The following is a 22,208-nucleotide window of genomic DNA, read 5'->3' as shown; positions in this document are numbered from 1 at the left end:
AATTGAATATTCATAAATTGTGTTCATCTACATTTTCATTTATTACGCTTTTTGAAAATTTTAAATTCAGATTACATGCTTATGTTTGTTTTGGGTACATACAATTTGTATTTCGATAAATATATATATACTATAAATATATGTTGCTGTTTTGTTTGCAATTTGTTTTTGTTCTTGCTGATTTATTTTTTGTTTATATCGGCATTTTGTTTGCTTACTTGGCTAAAACACAGATTAACACGTTTATTTGATGCTCTTACTATAATCAATGCTTCAATACATCAAGTATATTTATTATACATAAAAATACGCACACCAAAAATTTTTACCACAATTATCTATCGAACTTCCCCATTTCCTCCTACTTTGGTAACAGTTTTACTTTTTATATTTTTATTTAAAGTACAACAATAAGTTTTAAGTAATAAGTTGCATAATTTATAATTCAATTATGTTACATAGAATTCATGTTAAGAGATGTATATATCAATATGTTATTTAATATTTATTTTTTTCAGTGTATTTTTTTTTTTTTTTTTGTGTACGGTGCAAAAGATGTAGAAAAAGATGTGGCCGTTAAATTTCTGGTTCAATGTGCGTTTCTCTTTAAGATTTAATCATTATCGTTCATCATCATTATCATTATTCATCATTAATGCCGGAGGTTCATGTAAAAAAATACATTTTCAAACGCTTTTCTCTGTCTTCAAAAACTTCTTCAATCGCTGACGTATTTAGCTATGCTAAATATTTATTGTTTAGATTTATGCTTGATATATGTATGTGTTTTCTTCATTTCTTTGCTGATCAGAATAGTTCACGGTGTATGTATGTGTGTGTGTTTTAAAAGATATATTATGAAAACTGATTATAAAATGAAATCGTTTAAACAACCGTTTAGTAACTTTCTCAAGTGCAAGTTTGTTTCTGCTTTTTTTTTTTTTATACATTTAATCAAATCCTGGTCCATTTTAATGTGTATATGACTTGACCAATATATGAGAGTATATATATTAACTGTCAAACCAACTTATCGCATACGCTTTTATTCTGTACACGCCCCTAGAAACGACTTATCTAACTAAGAAAACATAACGCACACCGAAGACAGATATTATATAGAGTCTGTCAAGTTTTCCATTTAAAAAAATTTTTTAAATATTAGAAACAAAAACTAAATTTTGTTACCTCTCTATAAATATATATAATATACATTATATATAATAAACATTGGGGCTGACAGTTGTGAATGTGTATGGGTTGGTTAATAAGAATGATGTTTGAAACATAATAAAATCATATTGAGTGAATACAAAAAAATAAAACCAAATTTCTTTTCATATCTGAGTAGATTTAATGCTTATTTACTTTTATTACATAATTAAATTAAAAACTGAAAATGTCTATTCCGTTTGATTTCTTTTCTTTTGATTTACTTTTAAAGCTTAAATATTTTATATATATTAAAAATATACGTATATATGTATAAAGTACAAATACGTGTATGTTTTTTGCATATAAACATAATCTAAAGCAAACTTAAATTAATTTCAAAATGTTTCTTGCACTGTTTTGTTTCGTTTTGTTATGTTTAAAGATAATTACAGAAATCACCTCGATTAGGTTAAATTAATTAAATAACTAAACATGCAAATGAACCTAAAACTAAACGTACCCATTAAATACTTTAATTAACCTTTATATATATATATATATTTTATGTATATAAATTGTAATTGGTTGGATTTTATTTTGTTTTTGTTGATTTGATTTCTTCTTATGTTTTGTTTAATTTGCTTTTCTTTTTAAGTATTTCGTGTATTGCTCTTTGATTGTGAGTAATTTCTTTGTAGGAAAAATATAAATGTATAATATATAAAATATAAAGTAAAAGTATTTTGAAAATAGGAAATTAATTTAAGAAATGCACATCATATATATAATATTTATATTCATATATACGTATTCTTGAGCATATAATACTTTTGCTTTGCATTTAACACGAAAAAGAAAAATCATAAAAAAAAAAAACAGTTTTGAAAGCAGTACAAGAATAGTTTACAAAAATTGGCATTTAAAGAAAATATATATTAATTTAAATAAATTAAATTTCCCTTTTGTTTGTTCATTTCACATGATTCGGAAATTTTTCAAACAGCCCTCGTACATGTAAAATAAAAATTGGAGCATGAACAAAAATAAATAAATTACAAGCTACATACAAATTAGGACTTGAGTATGTGTGTGTTGGTGTGTGTGTGTGTGAATCAGACAAAGTTGTTTTCTTATTTTGCGGATGGACCCAAAACATTTTGTTTTGTATTTTCTAAGGAAACTACAATCAGCATAGACTGCAGTAATTTTCTTATATAAGTTTTGTTTTCATTTGGAATTCAACACTGCGCGTGTGTGTGTGGTGGCTGTGGTGTGTATGTGTGTGTTTCATTTGCTGAGTGGATTGATAAGCTTTAATATTAAATCGTTCTGCTGCTTGACTATCTTGTTCAGCGTGTCCAACCACTCGTTGTAGCTGGCCTCCGAGCTCGCCCGGCACTCAATCGAAACGGGTGGCTTATTTGGATCCGTCGATTTGATACGAAAACTGTACGAGCTGTCCTTCAGACTATGCAACTGCATGTGATTCAACTGTCATTAGAAGAGAATCAATTAATACTCTATATAAAAAGTGTTAAATTTTGATGTCGGTCTAGCTCACCTGTATATGCGTACGATATTTGAATACGGGACTGCTAAACTGCGTCTTTTGCTTCTGTATGTCCGCAAAAATGATGACCTGTTGGAATAGAAACACCTGTAGTTCGCGTTGCTTCTGGCCCGCATCGATGGCACAGGTGAGTGTGCCCTGCAGGAACAGATTGCCCTGGGCCGTAAGCTCCCCATCGAAATCTTGCAGTCCGCGCAGCACCATCATCATATCGTTGACCTTCTTAACGACATCCTTCATTTGTTCGCTGGCCTTCATCAGCGTGGCCACCTCGTTTTGCAGACCCGCTCGCTTCGTTTCACGCAGTATCTCATTGATCAGCAGCACGTATTTTGTGATGCGCTGCACGGGCGTTATGATCAAAGTGCTCAACTGCAAACGGAGAGAGAGATCGAATTAATATATTTGATGAATTATTTGAAGCAATTGCACTTACATCCATGCGATGTCCCAGTTTCTGGCGTATCTGATCGAAATACTGATAATGCGCATTGACTATAAACTCTGATAATGGCTTATTGCTGCAGAAATAATAGTACATGCTGAACTTTTTGGCAGAGCTCTCGATGAGCGGACCCAGCTCAGCTGGTGACTTTTGACACTGGCGCAACAATATTAAAAATTTACTAAAAATACAAAAAAAGACGAAAAGAATAGTAGTTAGTTAACCGTAATTCAAGCATGTTAGAAATGCTTAACTCACTCTCTATGCCATTCGTAGATCTCTTTGATGTTATTGAATACCAAATCCATTTTGCCGCCCAACAAGTCCACCGGTCTAGGTATGTCCTTGTTGTGTATTTCTTCCATGTAGCTGCAAAGGTAATTCGATACACATTATAAATTGCAGCTTGAAGCAGCTCTGGCTCAATTCGACTGACTTACCCATTGACTATCTTGGACAGATCCTGGATATACGACTCCTCGGTAGCCACCAGCTCATTTAAGGCCAATTGACGTCTGTTGAGAGCGCTCGTTTTGCTATCGCTGGGATCTGTTTTGTTCTATAAATCGATTTCGCTTAGTTTGCGCTTCTTTTGTTCAGGTGGCATGCGATGCTTACCTTGTCATTGTTATCCTGCACAAATCCCAATTCGGCATTTGAATGGGCACGTCCATTGGTGGCCGCATTGTCTATGGCAGCGCCCTCGTTGCCAGCCTCACCTGCCGCACTGCCATCGACGCGGCTGTTCGATTCGTGTTGTTCCTGTCATGTAGCAAGAAGTTAGAATGCAATCGAAGTCTTACAACAATGTCGATTCAAGCTCTTCAACTGTACTTACGCGGCTCATTCTGACAATTTGTTCAATTTCCGATAGCGGATTGCCCTCTATCTTGCCCGTGCTCGTCTGCAAGTAGAAACAAGAAACGGAAAAGGAAACCAGCATTAGAAACAGTATACACAAGCAGTTGATGCAGCTTGCAGCAGCTGCTGTCCACTCGAAATGCAAATATGTTAAATTCAATTGAAACTTGGATTTCCAACGGGCTCTAATTGAAAAACTTTTCTCTGAACTGCGCCTCGGCTAAGGCCAAGGAATTCGCATATTTGCATTAAGGTTTGTTTTTTTGTTTTTACTGTGAATGCGAACACAAACTACAGGTAAGACTACACGTCGAGCTAGAAGTTCTGCCCGTTTTCGCTGTAAACAAATATCATCATCAGCAGGCAAATAGCAAATAGCAGGTGTTTATATTAGGGCTGGCAAAACACAATTTTAAAATACAGTCTAGAGAGACTGAATAAAAGTTGAATATATAATATATTTTATTTAAATCATTAAATGAAAATTTTAGATTATATTAAATATTTCTTTCAGAATTATAACTATTTTTTTTTTCTTTCGATAAATTTGTATATATTATTTTAATATTATATTAATTTTATTATTATTATTATTTATTTATTGGCTATTTATTTATTTATTTATTTTCGTAAAAATGTACAAAATTTCTTTATTTCATTTTAATTATTTATTATTAATTATTATTAATTATTTTATTTTATTTTAGTAAAGTTTTTTAAAAAGTGCGCCTATTCGAGAGTTCACTGTATGCAAGAAATATGCAATTGTTTAGTGTTTATTCTTTGAGAGATGCTCACATTTTTCACGTATTCGTCAATAATCAAAATTTTTGTATATCATTTTTAATTCAATGGGAAATTGATTTACTTCTCTAAACAAAATTATTGAATCAGAGAATTATTTTTAAGGTTTATTTTTTAAATATATATAAAAATCAAATACCTAAAATGTTTAGCCAATAATTATTGCATGCAAAGGCTTAAAGGCAAAAGCTGTCAAATGGTAAATACAATATACACTGAGCCAATATTTGTTGACTTTTGTCAGCTTGCAAATTGCAGATAAAAATTGTGTAAAAATCGCTTGTGGCTCTTTGGGTTTCTTTTAAGTTCGAAGTTGGTGCATATATATAAATATACATATATAGTTAGATATATGTATGTATATTCATAGCATAGTATTTTTGCCTGCCTTTGTTTATTTTGCGATAAGATTTGCGTTTGACCAAGCCACGAGTCATCAGCGTCTGAAATTACGTGAATTTTACTTTGAAGTACACTAACAAAAGTGTATTACGATCTTTTTATATAGAATACGGTTTAAATAAATAAAAACTATTTATATATTGCAGTTGCAATGTAGCAAAGTGCATAAAACATATAGAGCATTCATTCGATTTATATAATCTTAATATATCTGACAAACATTTTAAGAAAGAAATCTTTTCAAACTTTATGTCTCATAACACAGGCACAGATGAATGTTTATTTATGTCGTTTTTTGTTCACAATTCTTCACTTTTATTCGACTACACATCGACATTTTATGTAGGGTATCTGCTAGTCAGCCATAATCAAAAATTGTACAATATTTCTAAGGCATCTGTTAGTCACACACAATCGATTCCCCTTTTAAAATAATTCTAAGCGATTTTCTCACAATATTTCCGGCATCTTCTTCTTCACTGGCACATACGACAGCATTTCTACACTCCTAACAACACTTAGGGTATCTGTTAGTCACACACATTCGACTAATGCACTCTTGCTTGCATTTCGCTGCATTTTCAGACTTACGAATAGGCGCAGAAAGCAGCTCATCGCACGTGTTTATATTTTTCAATAATTCGCTTTTATTTATGAATTTTATTTTTATCTTCTCTTCTCGCGCTTCTTCTTCTTCCTCTTCTCCTTTTTCTGGCTATCACGCGCCAATTTCGTATAATTGTCTATAATAAAATTTTAATTTTTCAGCGTTGCTGTTGCACTCTTTATAAGGCTGGGGGATCTGTTTGTCATTGTGACAAGAGCCCAAATTCATGACACGAAACGAACTGCACATCCGAACGCCAACTAAATAACTAACTGACTATATGACCTGTGTCAGGGCTTTCGGTAGTTGGTACGCATAATTTTTATGTGTGTGTGTGTGTTTGTGCTCATACACACGCACACAATTTCGCTCACCACACACAGCAATCAAAGAAACTCTCAATCAACGCTTCGCAAATTGTGGACAAGCGTTAAAATAATTGTATTGAATATACAATTGAGCAAGCAGACAGTGAGAGCCCCAGGGAGACTATGAGAGACAAAGAGAGAGGGAGAGTGTAGAGTGTCGAGCGAGTGAGAGTGAGAAGAAAGAGCGAGCTGTTCTTATATAGGCTTGTCGTTTTTATTGTGTGTATAAACTCTTAAACGCATACATTAAAAAACACCTACGATATCAAAGAAAATACACTAGAAAAAAAATGAGCGACTAGGATATACCCTAGAAAATGTTAATCCGCAAATTCTTCAGTCTATGGTGTGTAAGCGCTAATTTAAGTTAAATTAATCGTAATAAAATATCGAATATGTTACTAAGAAAATATATTTGGCTAAACTAACAAATATCCTAGATTAAAAAGAACACACTGTAAAGCTTTTATCAATTAAACTGGTAAAAATAATATTAAATATCAGCTTAACTCGCAATCATAATGTTGCTTGACATGCGTATACCCTGTAATTTGTTTTCACAATGTTTTATTAGACAAGTACAGCGCTCTTTGACTATCGCACACCCCGTAAATCAATAGTTCTACAGCTGATAGATAATTATAATGATTGTATATCATTGTAATCATATCAGCAATTGCTTAAAAGGGTGCCACAGCAGTTACCAAGTTATAAAACAAGATTCATCATAAATAAATATCCTACAGAGCAAACATTTAAAAGTTTTTGCCAGCCACTTCGTAATACTTCCACTAAAATCAGATTCTTAAAGGGCAGGAAAATGATTAATCATAATACCCTCTTAAAATTGGTTATTCATCGACCCTAAAGCAGCATTAAAATTGTACTATTTCATCAGTTTGAGTATGTCAAGTATCGAGGTGCCCTTCGTCATAATATACCCTGTATAAATAATATAGTTTAAGTGCTTTTACGGCAATTTAGTGGCAGAAGAGTTAAGTAATTCTGAGTGGAAATAAATGCAAGCACTTTCAAGACTATTTTAAAAACAGCTTAGGGCCCTTTCTGGCTGTTGAGTCACTTAAACAAATTGAAATTCAATGGAATTAGCGCACTTGAAGGTCAGACATTTAATTCGTGCGTTTTCCTAATTGGATTATGCGATTCTGATAAGAGCAAGCATTGAATTTAACATGGATAATGAAGAAGGTTGCCAAATGCGTTTGGCACCGCGTCTAATTAGGTCAAGAGGGTGACCTGTAGCGGGGCGTGGCAACTGCTCAAGGCGACGTTTGCAATTGGCTGATGTCAGAGCAGAAAAAAAAAAACCAGAAAGGAAAACAAAAACAGGAACAACAAGGGACTATTAAAATTTAATGGATATGTAAATATATAAATAAGAAATATAACTTTTGGGCAGGGGCAATTAAACAAAGGTAAGACAACCTGAAAACCCAATTGCCAATTGTTTCCAAAAAGTAAAACGAGTTAGCACAGCAACAACAATGCATCGATAATAATAATACTATACAAATATGCTAGCCGACCTAACTGGGTTAACAACAATAAGTTCACACCCCTGTTCCGAAAGACAGATAAACAAACAGACGGAAAAGCAACAAAAACTCAAAAACAAAACGCAAAAAAAAAAAAAAATAAAAACAAAATTTAAAATTCGAAATGGCAACAAAAAGAAATGAAAAAAAAAAAGACAAGCAAAAATTTTTACAAGGTAATGCGAATTTACATTAAATTCAGCTAATAAGCCATAAAATAGAAAATGAGCGAGAGACAGACAACTGGCAGAAAGAGAGAGAGAGCGAAGGGGAGGAATAAAAGAAAAACAGACACAGACGACATTAAATTTATTGATGAAAATGAAGGCAACGTCGGCGACGGCGTCCAAATGGCGACATAAGTCGCATTGCCGTCACACACACACACAAACAAACAGAGGGAGAGAGTGAGAGAGTGAGAGAGCAGTCATTGCCTTGTCTTGTTAATGGCATCTAAAGACAATATGGCGACATTCAGCATTAGAGCATTTCTCAAGAGCTAATCGTAATGGATATGTCATTGATTTGCGCCCAAACTTCAACAAGTGTCCAAAAATATCAAAGCCGCAATCGAAAAATCCTATTGCAGAGCTGAAAAGATGATGACTTATAGATACTCTAGATATGGAGCTGTATGGGAAAGATGGAAATTAGCTAAGATAGGAAAAGAATTAAGACTAAAGCAGGAGAGCTTCATCTAAGGTAGAAGAATGAAGTTATGAAAAGAGTTAAGAGAATGAAGATGCAAGACAATATCATACAAGTTTAGGGCAGAATAAGTTAAGAGAAGTAGACTAAGATAAGCGGGCATTTCATAAACATATACATATATATTGTCATAAACATATACATATCATAAGATTTGATCAAACTGCAATAAAACAATCTCCTCTAACAATAATCTCATATACTCTACCCACATTCCCTGCTCATTTACCCCAAGACCTCATAAGCCATATTCATCTCTGTATATTTCTATTTTCAACTTAAATACCTGACTAAAAGAATCAATATGTTCCCACATTAATTCTGCTGAATTCTCACAGTGGCCCACACACACATAAAAATATATTTTTTACTCTTCACATTTTCCTCCACGGGCATGACAAATGGTGTTTTTCTTTTCACATTTCCGGCTAATAAAGCGCACAGAGATTTAGTGGCAACTTAGTCTAGAAGTAAAGTACACCAGACACAATGCAAATGAAGTGAGCAAACCACAGTGGAGGCATCTAAAAACCACCCTAACCACCCACCCACTCATATACAACTAAATCTGAATGTGAAATTCAGCCACAAAGCGTTTTGCCAGCTAATTTGACTGCGCAAAATTTATGCGTCGTTTATTACGTGGTGTGTGTGTGTGTGTTGTTGTTGTTGTTGTTGTTGTTATTGTTGTTGTGCCTCATTGTAGCTGGCGTTGAGCATCTAAGTATTCTTTCCTACCTCACTGTGTGCCCACCCTCACCACCATTGTCCAATCGCTGCCCCCTCCCATTCCATCCATCGTCATTCTCAGTTGCTCTTGATGAGTGTGTAAACAATATAAAGTGGCGCATTTATGGGCAAGGTGGCACACCACAGCACCACCCAACCGCCGACACCACCTGCTGAGATCTGCTTTATTTGCAATGCTTTCTAATTGAGCAAAGGCAACTCGTGCTCGGATTGCCCAAGCACAAGAGCTCCATGACGCGTCACTGCGGGTGTGTGTGTGTGTGTGTATCTCAGTGCCTTGTTTTTTTCTTCTCTCTAGCTCTAGCCAATGGCTGTGGCTGCGGCTGCGGCTGTGGCTGTGCCTGTGTTTGTGGCAACTGTTTTGATTTGTATTGGGAAATACACACATTTAAACAAACATGCTAAAGACCAAAACAAACAAACAAACAAACACAAGCACACAAAGGCCACAAGTTGGATGCAAAGCAACAGCAACATCAACAACAGCCAAAGAATTCACAAACTGTTTATATATTGAGAGCACAATTCTAAAGGAAACTGCTGCGGCTGCTCCGGGATGCTGCTACGAGCTGTGTGCTTAGCATTAGAAATGAGTGCAAAGGCAAGAAGTGAATGGATATCGTACTGCACGAAAACTTTCTATAAAGAATTCACTAATTTAAACTAAAATGGAAATTTTTAAATACTAAAAAAGTTTCTTGGTTGATTTCCAAGATAATTTTAGAGTTTTGTATGGCTTCACAGCAATATAAAATTCTTTTTTCTATAAATATATCTTGATATCAACTTAAAAAAAAACAACGAATTTTAATAAACTCATCATCGACACTTAAAATTGACTCACAAAATATTTGCTATATTTTTCGTTTGTAATAAAATTTTAATGTGAATCTTATTTATATTTATATATTTTTTAATTCTGATGAGTTTCTTGACTGAAGTCAATTAAATGAAAACATCAATTAATAAAGCATCTTTAAAGACTTTTCTACGGAAACATTTTGGGATTTAAATGAATAAAGTGAATATTTATCTAAGCTATAATTGCGTATGTAATATATATTTATAGAAACCCATAAAACCACATATATATGTCGCTAGCTAACTAAAGACATCTTCAACCACAATATAGATATATGCACAAGGACAATGCAAGAGAGATGTGGCACAAAAAAGCCTTTGACTGAAACTCTGTTATATTAATACATATATACAGACATTTATAAAAAATATATGTATGTATATGTATGTCTAAGTAAGACCACATAGAAACACTCACCAAAGTGGCGGCATTCTCCTTGAGATCCTTGGGATATGCGGGCGGTCCATTGGCAATCAAATGCGGCTCCTGTATGGGCTTCATGGGCGGCGGCAGCTCCAAGCCGGCCTCCTCCTCGGCCTCAAAGTCCGTTTGCTGTGCGCTTACATTGGGGAATTGCGATGGCAATTGGCCAACGCTTCCGCTGGCGCCGCTGCTCGTCTGTTCGGCAAGCTCCTCGGTGTGCTTCTGTGTTAGCTAGAGAGCAGAAAGCGTTTTATATTATATACATATAATGAAGCATATATTATATTTATCTATATATGTTTTTTTTTATATAGATAAATATGATTGCGTGTTATAAATAATACTCACTCTCAGATTCTTCTCCGAGGGCTTCTTCAGGAGCGCCTTCTCATTGGGTGATTTCTCCACTTTGCTCTGCGAGAGCTTACGCAGCGGTTGCGGTATCCATTTGCGCCTGCAAAGGATAACGAGAGAAGCGAAAGAAATTCCATGATTATTTATTGCACTTGGATCAAGCGAATCGTAGGGGATCAGTTTTACAGGAACATGCGTATCGCGGTGGCATTGTGCACGAGCTCATCCATTGTGCCACGTTGCTGATGTGTAGGTGTATGTGCGTGTGTGTGCGTTAGGGGGAGAACGCGTCGTATACGCAATTAAAAATAAAACACCCGACCCCTTGGCAAATTGGCTGTCCAGCTGCGTAGCCGACATGAGACTGTCGCCAATAGCACAGCAGCATATCTCTTTGTCGCCGCCGACGCCGACGCCAACGCCATTCGCACAGTGGGGCCAAGTTCATGGCACACGGCCAGTTCGCAGAGAGAGGGAGTGAGTGAGCGAGAGGGAGAGGGAGAGAGAGCGCGTGCACTCATTGCCACTCAATTTATTGCGTTCCCCCTGAACATTTTGCCGTCTATACGTACGCTTCATGTCTTGTGAAAATAACGTTGGTCACATTTAAAAAGTGCTTTGTTTTATGATTGCAGCTTCTGCTTCTGTCTCTTCTACAACGTTCTTTAAGGCTCTTATCATAAAATTATTTCGTTTCTTTGGATAACGATTTTCATGCATTTTTTATGCGTAAAAAGTTTGCTTTCATTTTTTTTTTTATGTGCTCAATAACCAATTTTGATTAACTTTCAATTGTTAACTTTATGCGGGGTCAGTTATTAAACCTTCTTTAATGACGACGGCAAATGCCGTATGCTATTAAAAAACTGTAGTATTTTTCAATGTTTAGCATTTTAAGGACTTTGACTGAGGAAAGAAGAAGACTGTGGGGCATTTTGTATAGTGTGCAGCTTGATTAACTAGGTTATTAATTGAGTTTCCACTCTATCTTGTTCTGGTTACCGTTCTTTCTTTTCTTTGCCTACAGACTCCACTACTCAGCGTAGGTTTCCTTTACGGACTTATTTTCCCTTCCTTTCTTTAGACATTTTCCCTGTATCTCTCTCCTTTTCCTGCTTTAAGTTTTTTGACTAATTTTTATTAAATATTTCTTGTATTTTTCCCTTTAAAGACTTTTTAGCTGTTCGTCTTCGTCTGTATCTATATAAGCCTTTTCACTTTCTTACTCATAATATTTCTCTCTTAGTTTTTCAATGTCCCTCTATTTAAACTACTAACACTGTTTTCATAGTCCATCGCCGATTCATGCATTTCAGCAGCCTGTCAAATTCATAAATTTCTTTTACTTTAAACAAAATTCCATTTAGTTTATGACTCAAATTGTAGTCTTTGGGTCTTTAGGGGCAAATGTTTACCAGAAAATACATTTATGTATATATATATATATATATATATATATATATATAGGTTTATAATTAACTTTAACCACATTAGGGACATTTTATGTAATGCAAAGTGGGCATGGCTGCGGTTAGAGCACACATTTTGCGGTAAATGATTATTAAACAAGAGAAACAAAAATAACAATAATAAAACATTACAAGCTCTATGAACAGGAAACGCATTAGCCACAAAGTTCAAGAGTCATTAACCTGTCTAACGTTCGCGTGACCTGTCCCTTGGCCTAACTGAGCTGTTTAAAAATTTACGAACAATGTAGGTGAGTGACATGTCTATAAAGGAACTATAGATAGAGGACATTTTGATATCTCTGTGAACAGGTCTTCCTCTTTGCTTACTATAATAACTGTCATTGCTCGTTAAAGGTAGGATGTTGCATACAACGCGGCGCTTGCAGCCCACATCAGCTGAGTGAATATTTTGTGCAGATGGCAAGGCGAAGATAGGCGGGGCAGGTGGGCTATATGGTATGGCTAGCGACACCTTTCAAGCAGCGTAACATAATTCAAAGTAAAAATAAACATTGACACCGATAACAGGGCAAGGGCGAAAGAGAGCATTAACGATAGAGCGGCAGAGAGAGAGAGAGAGAGAGAGAGAGAGAGAGAGAGAGAGAGAGAGAGAGAGAGAGAGAGAGAGAGAGAGAGAGAGAGAGAGAGAGAGAGAGAGAGAGAGAGAGAGAGAGAGAGAGAGAGCGAGAGGCAGGCAGCTAGGTTCCTGGAAATAGTATTTAATTTATTACGTGCTCGTTCACGTTCAAAATTCATTTCGCTGATGTAATGTTTTAGGCAAATAAGCAACGTTTAATACACATGCACACACACACGTATGTACGTATATGTGCGTGTGTGTGTGTGTGTGGGGCGGGACCTGCGTATTAATGAGTTTGCCCTAAAGTATGCAACAGCGCCCGAACTGTATAGAGCAGCTGTTTGTGTGTGTGTGTGTGTGTGTAATATGTATGTATGTGAGTGTGTGTTTGAGTATGTGCCGCCTATCTGTGTGTTTGTATGTTTGCACACTTGCAAATGTGTCCATTTAGTTCATTGGAGCTGGCTGCCACACGCTGTCCACGCCATCCCCCCCTCGTTCAGCCCCGCGCTTCCGGTCCGCCCGCTGCACAAATAAACGCGCTTATTGACAGAGCGCTTGAGACAAAGGCTAGCTAGAAGGTAAGCAGCTCCTTCCACAGGCCAGCCACGCTCGGCCTGACAATAATCTATATTCATGTTCCGAGCTTGACTCAATAACAGCAACAACAACAACAACAACAACAACAATAAACAGAAATTGTTCGCTGGGCCGAGGCGAAATGCCCAATTAGTGTGCAAATATTGTGAAAGTATTTTGTAATTTATGTCCAACTAACTAACTGAAACTGAACAATTTGGCTAGCTACATAAGGTAGTCGATGTGGGGCAGGCTTAAAAGGCCGCATAAACAAATACATAAATTATTTAGGCTAAATGTATTGCATTAAGAGCAAATTTGTTAGAATAATATAACAATATTTATTATATCATATTATGGACGCTTTGATATAAGACCAACTAATGGCGAACTACTGAGCAAGCATTTATACGCTATACATCTAGAGATGTTTGCTAATGGAACTCCACTCTTGAAGCAGAAAGCAAAGATTCTGAAGTTTTCTGAACAAGAGTTCTTAAGCAACTGACTTTATTTACATGCAAGCTATATGAAAGAGCCCACGGAACCAGGAGTTTCTTAGGAATCTACTTTGCATAGCTAAAACGAGCTGCTTTACCAACTTACAGCTATGTAGCTTACAAGGAAGTCGAGTTCCCATGGAGCATATACATTAAAAGAAACTCTAGCTGATTAAATACGAAAGAAATCGAAATAGAATAGCAATGAAATATATTTTCACTACAATATATGAAATTGATTGAGTCAACATGCGAAATATGACAAAATACGACACATTTTATAGTCGTTGGTCAAAAATATGGAAAGCTTATTGCGATCATGATAAGATTGTCATGAACTATTCTTATCTAGCAATTGAATTTCAAACGAAAAGCTAATTACAAACAAAGCACTTCGAAGCTGGCAAATTCGTAATTACATGATTGGCTGATTTGTTTTGTGGCGGGAGCGTAAGAAAAACAAAGCGCGTTACAAATAATTTGACCGCAGTGCGTATGATTAATGCAATAACTCTATATGCATAATAAATAAATATACTTATACATGTATATATATACGTATATCTGTAAGTATTAATACGGAACATATATGAGGTTTTCAATTGTCGCTTATCAGCAATGACGACGCCGCAGTTCCAGCTGCATTACAGGCTGACTAATCCACAGTGCCTACAGGGAGTTCCCACCTCATCTTTCCCTTTCTGCTCAAAAGAAGGAAATCCATATATGTATATATATGATTGAAGAGCTTATGAGAATCTAAAGGCAATTGCAATCGGACAACATGCAAAAAACAGGTTTCGCTCAAAGCAATTAATGCAAACATCTGTATGAAATATTAAGCCGGTTTGCAGCCTAGATAGAAATCGTTCCTCTATTAACTCAGGCAACGACAGTCAGTTAGGGCTTTTTTACAACAGCGGGTAGCACGCAATTGTAGCTGGAAGTTCCCATCGACTCAATTTTAATAAATTATCTCTAGCTTCTGTAATTGCTCTGAAATATTCAGAATATTTCCGTCTCAATAAATTTGAGAGCGTGGCATAATATGATTACTTTAGCTATTTATAAACCTGTTGCAGTTACCAATATTTGAGTGCAACTTCTCTTAGATATGTAGCAGAACCCTAGTAACTCAAATATTTCTCGAGCTAGCTATAGAGTCGAGAGCTATAGAGCCCTACTATTAATTTTTAAAGGATTCTTTAAACAATTGTCTTAAACTCTCTTTAATTTTGTTACATATATTTGTATATACTAGTTATATTCCCGAAATTTATCAAGTTTTTTCAGCATATTTTTGTTTGCTTATTTGGTAACTTTTTTTTAGGTTAACAACTTTTATTTTCTCTTTTTCAATTCCCTTTAGGGCTAGGTAAATTCTCTTTGTATTTTCCTGTATTTATTTATAGAGCAAAACGTGCTTGGCTCAATTGAGACAACATATATATTTATATATACATATATATACATTGTATCCATAAACAATATATAAACAGATATCAACGGCAGCAGACGACGCGAACAATAAATCAACTATATATATATATTTTATTTATTTTTATTTTTTGGATTGAGTCGCGACTCGCGACACTAGACAACCAACATTTTTATGCTTAGTCACTTTTTGGATAACGTTGCACAAACAAAAACAACCAAAAAATAAGATATATATATATATATGCTCTCTACATATATATAATTCACTGCTGATATTGATGGACGGAAGCGTCTTGGCTGCGATTGCATACAAGTGAAATTTTGTTGCTGTTCCAAATGGCGCTGAGCACACACTCGCACACAGATTCACTCACACACACACACACGCACACACGATAAAATAGCGAATGGGCATCTAATTGAACGTGAGGCCAAACGCACAGTTTGGATTACAGTGGAGGCAAACAAAGGCTGTGCATTGTACCACAGTGCGCACTGAATGAGCAGCGCCCACTTTTTCAGGGCATCTGATTGTACTACTAAGTAGAATTTACCAAATTTATGGACTCTTGCTTAAAGCTGAGAGTTGGCTGGCTCTACGACTGCTCGAATGAAACTGATGAATAGTAAGCCCACAAATTAAATTGATTTGCGGTAATGGCACATCAAGTAAATCAAGACCATTAGCCACGTTTTAGCTTGGTCAATAAAAGCATATATTGAATTTAGTGGAATCTTAGCCCAAAGCTGCCGCTGCAACGAGTAAGCGAAAATTCTTAATGCATTTTAATTGAACTTCATTTGTCATTGATGCAAGAGAATCACTCAAGCAGGTGATTTAGTAACTCGATAAATTGTAGAGAAATTCAATTTAAATGTATTTCCTATAAACATACAGATTTCAATGATAGTCTAAAGCATAAGAGCTAAGCGATAACAGCATTTGCTGAAATGGGCCAAGAGTGGGGTTTATCAGCGGATCTTAGAGTATGGAGGTAAAACAGATAGAGAACTTTCAGCAGTTGCCAGGCGGCTTCAAGAGGGCAATAACAGATAAATATCGATCAGGGTATCTTATCACAGTGCCCAAGTAAACCCAAACCTAAACATCGGATGCACCAAATGCGTCAACACAACACCAGAACTACGCACTGAAAAAACACTTTTCATAGGAATTGTGAAACTCTTTTGGAAACTTTACCATGTTTTAGATTGATAATCGGCGCTCAGTGCGGGCGTTTGGGGCTTCACGGGCTCACAGCAGAAGCAGGCAAATCCTTGCGTCTTCGCATGCTGATGAAGGGGCACTGTATTGCACTTGCCATTCGCATTGATATTCAATGAAATGGACTTAAAGAGTTGCGGCTGGGGCGGTTTGGGGCGCTCGTGGATAGCCGAATAACGTTTGATTTGATTCACAGTTTCGATATTATTATTATCATTGTCATCATCGTTAATGAGATGACAAACGCGATAATCACTTATGGGCTTGGCGCTGCCATTTCCGAAATGTGCACCGTTGTCCAAGCTCTTATCGGCAGCGCTATTGTTGTTGTTACACATGACTGATAACGGGCCGTGGCAGATATCTTAACACCAACAAACTATCTAAGACGTACGTCGCTTGTCTTTAGACAGTTCTACACAACATACACACACGCTGCGTATACTCAACGTTGCGTTCCGGCGTTTCAAAAACAACTGAGCCAGAACATGGACAAGCTCTCTCTATAGCTCGACCAGGCTTTCGCTTTCTGGAGAACCTTAACATAGAGTGAGCGAAACCCTCTATTGTCCCGCTCTCTCTCTCTCTCTCTCTGTCTCTCTCTCACTCCAGCACTCTAGACACCTACACAAAGAGTATAAGTAAGTATAGATAAAAGCCAACTGTGAGCAACAGTTGAGCGTATTCGGGCTCTCAAAAAAACAAAGTAAGAAATGTAAAAGGAAAATGCTTGTATGCTAGATACCCTGTAGTTTATATATAATATACATATATATAAAAAATATTACTGATAATTATTAGAGTGTATTTAACTATCGATATTAATATATCGATATATAAAATTTAAGCTAACATTGAATTCGTTCTATTAATACACAATCTGTATCGATTGGTTTCATTTACTTCTTATTTTACCTCTTACTAAAACTTTAATTCTACTTATTCTTATTAGAATTGTTTATTATTTCTATAAATCAACTGCATTATTATACATATATCTTCAGCGATTCATTAATTTGCTATAACTAATATACCCAACTTGCGAAATTTTTATCAACTAGGGTATGCATAAATAAAGTTCTTTCTACGTTTTCGGTTTTATGAGTATTTATCTTATTATTGTTGTTGTTTTTGTTGTGGCTGCCTTTGTTGGTGTTGCTGTTGTTGAACTGCTCAGTGTAATGGGTTTATATCTTTATAGCTAGCACCCGAGCCGCACACGACACGCGATTAAACAGCCAAAGCAAAATGTTAGTAAACGAATAAATACTGGGAAATCTAATAATTTGATGAAATAGCTTAAAGCAGTTGCAAAACTAAATTAAATAAATCAAAAATAATAATACAAATGTTTTTTTTTTTTTTCTGGTGGTTTTCTCTAGTAAAAAAAAAGTAACAAAATGTATGATAAAGCTGTTATCTCTATTTTATTATCCATATAAAATATGTTTAGAATAGTTTTCTTAAGGCCCGCTTAACACTTCAAGTATATTCATTTAATCTCAGATTTTTATCGCATACTTTTATATTTCAACTAATCCAGCATGACGCATAAGCCACCCGAAGAGGGCAAGAAGTGCATGATAAATCATTGCAGTGTAGCTGCTCAGCTTTAAAAGCATATTACAGAGAACTTTATACTACTCTGCGACAATTACGTAAATGCGGCAATTTTTTTTCTCTGTACTTTTGTTTTGTTTATCAGGCTGAACAGCTCAGTGGCTCGCATTAGGTTTGAGCAATAGAAAAGTAAGATAGGGGAGAGAGAGAGGGGTACGGCAGCGAGTGCGAACTGATAAGTTTTACGACAAGCTTTTTCAATTGGTTTTTTATTTCGCTTTATTTATTTTCTTTTTTTTTTTTCTGTAGCTCACTTCATTTTGATTCCTTGACCAGCAGAAAAACAATCAACAATGCCTGATAGCGATTATGTTTGCCTGCACACACACAAGCACTTTGATAAATTTGGCCAAAATAATTGCTAGCATTGTTATGAAACTAGCTGGAGGGTAAGGGTTTAGCACAGTTTGTTAAAGGGCAGAGAGAAGGTAAACGCCAGGAAGTTTACGAAATTTTGCTAATTGTCGTTGTGTAGATATTCCGTAGGGCATACATTTTACTCTGTTTCTACCTCTCTGCTTCTCTCTCTCCCACTCCTTCTCTCTGTGACCAAGGTTTCATCAAACTGCTTCACATAAATTCTTCAGCTCTCTGACTTTATAAATATCTTTAGTTCTCTTATATTTTCAATAGCTATTACTTCATATTGAACTTGCTTTGACTAAATTGCTGATTAGATATTTGCGCTTATCTTCAATGTGAGAATGTATCATTGGCCCAATAACTCTCAGCTATTTGACAGCATTTGCTAAATCCAATGAAACTGCGATTCCCTAGAGCTAAAGAAGGAACAATAAAAATAATTCGGGAATGCTTATCTTTAGCTTATCTAAATTGGTAAAGAAATCATTCAGGGCGGAAAAAAATTAATAATAATAAATGATCCTACAGTAACAGCAGTGTAACAGTAGCCAAAAAAAATAATCTAACTAATTGTTAATGAAATTTTTCTTAAGCTCCTATATGCTCTCTCTCTCTCTCTCTCTCTCTCTCTCTCTCTCACACACACTCTCTTCTAGTAGTTCTGCTAAGAAATCCTTGCTCAAGAAGTTCTACGCCTACTCACAATATTCACATTAATAATATATAAATAATATACTATAAATTCCTTCTGACAGGCGACGACAGTTCCACAATTTCCATGCAGTCCTCTCTACGAATCTATTTTACAAGCCAGCCCACTTTTCATGACATTTGAGCTGGGCACATGTGCGACAATTGAGTTTAAATATTTAGAAACTGTCAAAATCGTGGCCAAAGGCTTAAAGCTTTAACATTCCTGTGCCATCCTTATGGCCTGTTGAGCATTAATTATGCAACAGTCACTTAGAGAGTGACACGATCTAAAATGCTGACGTGGCCCAAAGGCCGTAGTCAAGTCAAGGCAAGTCAGCGTCAAGCTAAGTTGGCCAACAACTTTTTGCCGTGACTGAGTTCTGAGACACGTTTGCATAGTAAAGCAGCCAAAATCAGTCAGAAACTTACCCGCTAAAGCCGCGTCGCTTGGTCGACGAAGACAATGCATCCGCCTTGCCGCGATTCCCTAAAGTCAAAAGTAAATGAATTCAGTTAGGACAAGTTTGCTCAATCTGCATTTAGTTAGTTAGCGCAAGCAACTCACCTTGATCCTGCATATCGTTTGGCTTCTGTGAGGCGCCTGTTCCAGTGGCTGCTGATGCGGCTGCCGTTGCTGCTGTTGCTGCTCCACTGGACGAACCTTGCTTGTGAGCGCCTGGCGGCGGTTTGAGCACTGCAACGGGCACAAGACCCTCTTGTACAGCCGAATCGTCATGCTGTGGATTTAAACGGACCAAACAAAAGTCCGGCTCACTGGCTGTGGGCGGCTCGATAATCTCAACCTGCTGGCCCTTGCTAACGCTCAGCTCATTGCTGCCCGCACTGGCTATATAGTCAGCCACAACCCAGGTGGCCTCCTGATTGCCCAGCTGCAAGAGAAAGAGAGAGACAGAGTGAGTGTGAGATATGAGATATAAGTATGCTTAGCTTGGATAGGAAATGGAAAAAATATGAGCTTTGGGTAGGCGAAATGGAAATGCTCTAGTTCAATGAGAACAGTTTTCTTTTACTCGTATAGAATATTTTATATTTATTTATATATTTTTAACAAAAATTTCTATATTTAGTTTTTTTTTTATAAAATAGAAATATATATTAAATTAATATATAAAAATTGTATTTTCAGCAATTAATCTCATGGAAGCCAGATAACAAGTAATCTTAGTCTTAAAGAGCTAAGTCCAGCTCTTGGATACCTTTTTCCCAATAAGTACGATAAAAAAATCCCAGGAAATTTTGTATTAAATAAAAATCCAACTCTCAATTAAATAAAATATTATAAAAAGTTATCACAGCGCTAAAAAAAAATAATTTTTTAAAAGAATTTATATATACTTGATGCACTCAAAGAGCTCGTCTCTGGGTAACATCTCTTATGACTAAGCTTCAATGCCCTTAGCGAGTGTATAAAGATGATGCTGATGCTGTTGATGAGCACACAAATACACACACACACACACACACACACACACACACACACACACACACACACACTCAAGAGACATAAGTGCATCCATTGGAGCGAGTGGACAGCGACCATGCCAAGTGTCGAAGGGCAAGGGCAAAGCGGGCGATTTTATTGATTTAATTTGTGCGGTTTTCGTCAGCTGCAGGCGACACACACACTCGCACACTCATTGAGTGTATATGACTATGTGACCCACAGCAAGGACTCGCTTGAACACATACTCAAAATACAAAATACAAAAAAAAAAGCAGCACGCGACCTCCAAACGCAGCTCAAGGATCATTTGCCAAGAGAAGCCGAACTAATTAGAAAACAATTCCCAGCAGCCACGCCCCAACGGCTCAAGGGGCAAGATGTCAGCAACGATTAGCAGCAATATAATGTTTATTCATAATTTAACGCTTTATTAATTTACATGACAGCTAAGCAGAAGAAGAAGAAGAAGAAGATGCAAATTTAGCTGTATTGGAATTTGTCGAGCTTGCCAATTGGCGATTAGAATCGATAAGTACCCAATTTTATGGCTATTTTGGGCTGTGAATCGATTAGGGAAATCAATAAGTATATGAATATAGTATATGCTTAAGATTTTCACAATTTATGTACATATTAATATACATATACATATACATATAGATATTTCGATGTATGTACTGCCTGAGCGTAAGCTTCATTAGCAGCTCTGTTCATTAGGGCTGCTCCTTGCAGCCTCGGCACAGTTCGCTGGTTATAAATAGCACCAGTTTCCACCAGCAGCAATTAGAGTTACATAAGACGGCACGACTGGCAGTTGCCCTACAGAGAACTGCAAGGCATCTCAAAGCTCGTGGGATACCTCGTGTATACCCTATAGCATAGCCTACACAGGGTGTAAAAAGAACAAGTTAACAGGAAGCTGAGCAATGAGCCCAAGTAGGAAGCTGCCTCAAGGAGCTGCGCGTCAGCTGCTGCTGCTGTTAATTAAGCGCCATACACACACACACACACACACAACATGTGTGTAAGAGAGTGTCGCTACATATATTGCACGTTTCCGCTTGTAATGCAATTAGTCGAAAAGTTTTCAGCGCGTTGAGCATTCAAACTTTTCAACAAACAGTTTGTGCAGCCCACATAAAGAGCTGCAAATGGGCGGGACGGGGACAAATTGTATATATGTATGTCAGCTCGCCTGTCAACTCTCAAAATGAGTGCCATTAAAAGTTGTGCCAGGCACAAGGGCGCACACAAAAGTGAAAAATCGAGAGGCTGCACATAAATCAGCTGCAAATGTTGCCCAGAAGACAAATATCAAACGTTTTTAGTTCAATTATATGCTGAGAGTAGCTAGAGACTGAGCGCAAGCAGTTGAATAATTCATTTAATAATAGCAAAAATTGCGA

General features: G+C 36.3%; 1 protein-coding gene across 4 annotated transcripts in view; it reads right to left on the bottom strand.

Moving 5' to 3' along the window:
* Nucleotides 1–181: 181 nt before the first annotated feature.
* trio (trio Rho guanine nucleotide exchange factor) overlaps nucleotides 182–22,208 on the bottom strand; it is a 48,361-nt gene continuing 26,334 nt past the window's right edge. For all 4 annotated transcript variants that reach the window (XM_089258943.1, XM_089258944.1, XM_018100903.3 and 1 more), the window contains 11 exons: nucleotides 19,903–20,227; nucleotides 19,767–19,824; nucleotides 10,860–10,965; nucleotides 10,506–10,742; nucleotides 4,009–4,074; nucleotides 3,789–3,932; nucleotides 3,611–3,729; nucleotides 3,429–3,539; nucleotides 3,162–3,351; nucleotides 2,717–3,097; nucleotides 182–2,646 (listed from right to left, as the gene is read on the bottom strand). In XM_089258943.1, coding sequence (XP_089115069.1) covers nucleotides 2,443–2,646; nucleotides 2,717–3,097; nucleotides 3,162–3,351; nucleotides 3,429–3,539; nucleotides 3,611–3,729; nucleotides 3,789–3,932; nucleotides 4,009–4,074; nucleotides 10,506–10,742; nucleotides 10,860–10,965; nucleotides 19,767–19,824; nucleotides 19,903–20,227 — 1,941 coding nt within the window. In that variant the 3' untranslated portion in view covers nucleotides 182–2,442. The remainder of the gene's footprint in view (nucleotides 2,647–2,716; nucleotides 3,098–3,161; nucleotides 3,352–3,428; nucleotides 3,540–3,610; nucleotides 3,730–3,788; nucleotides 3,933–4,008; nucleotides 4,075–10,505; nucleotides 10,743–10,859; nucleotides 10,966–19,766; nucleotides 19,825–19,902; nucleotides 20,228–22,208) is intronic.

The sequence above is a fragment of the Drosophila navojoa genome, chromosome 4 (assembly GCF_054131105.1).
Source record: "Drosophila navojoa isolate 15081-1374.11 chromosome 4, UAZ_NAV_1.0, whole genome shotgun sequence".
Classification (NCBI taxonomy): domain Eukaryota; kingdom Metazoa; phylum Arthropoda; class Insecta; order Diptera; family Drosophilidae; genus Drosophila; species Drosophila navojoa.
This window is presented reverse-complemented; position numbering and strand designations above follow the sequence as displayed.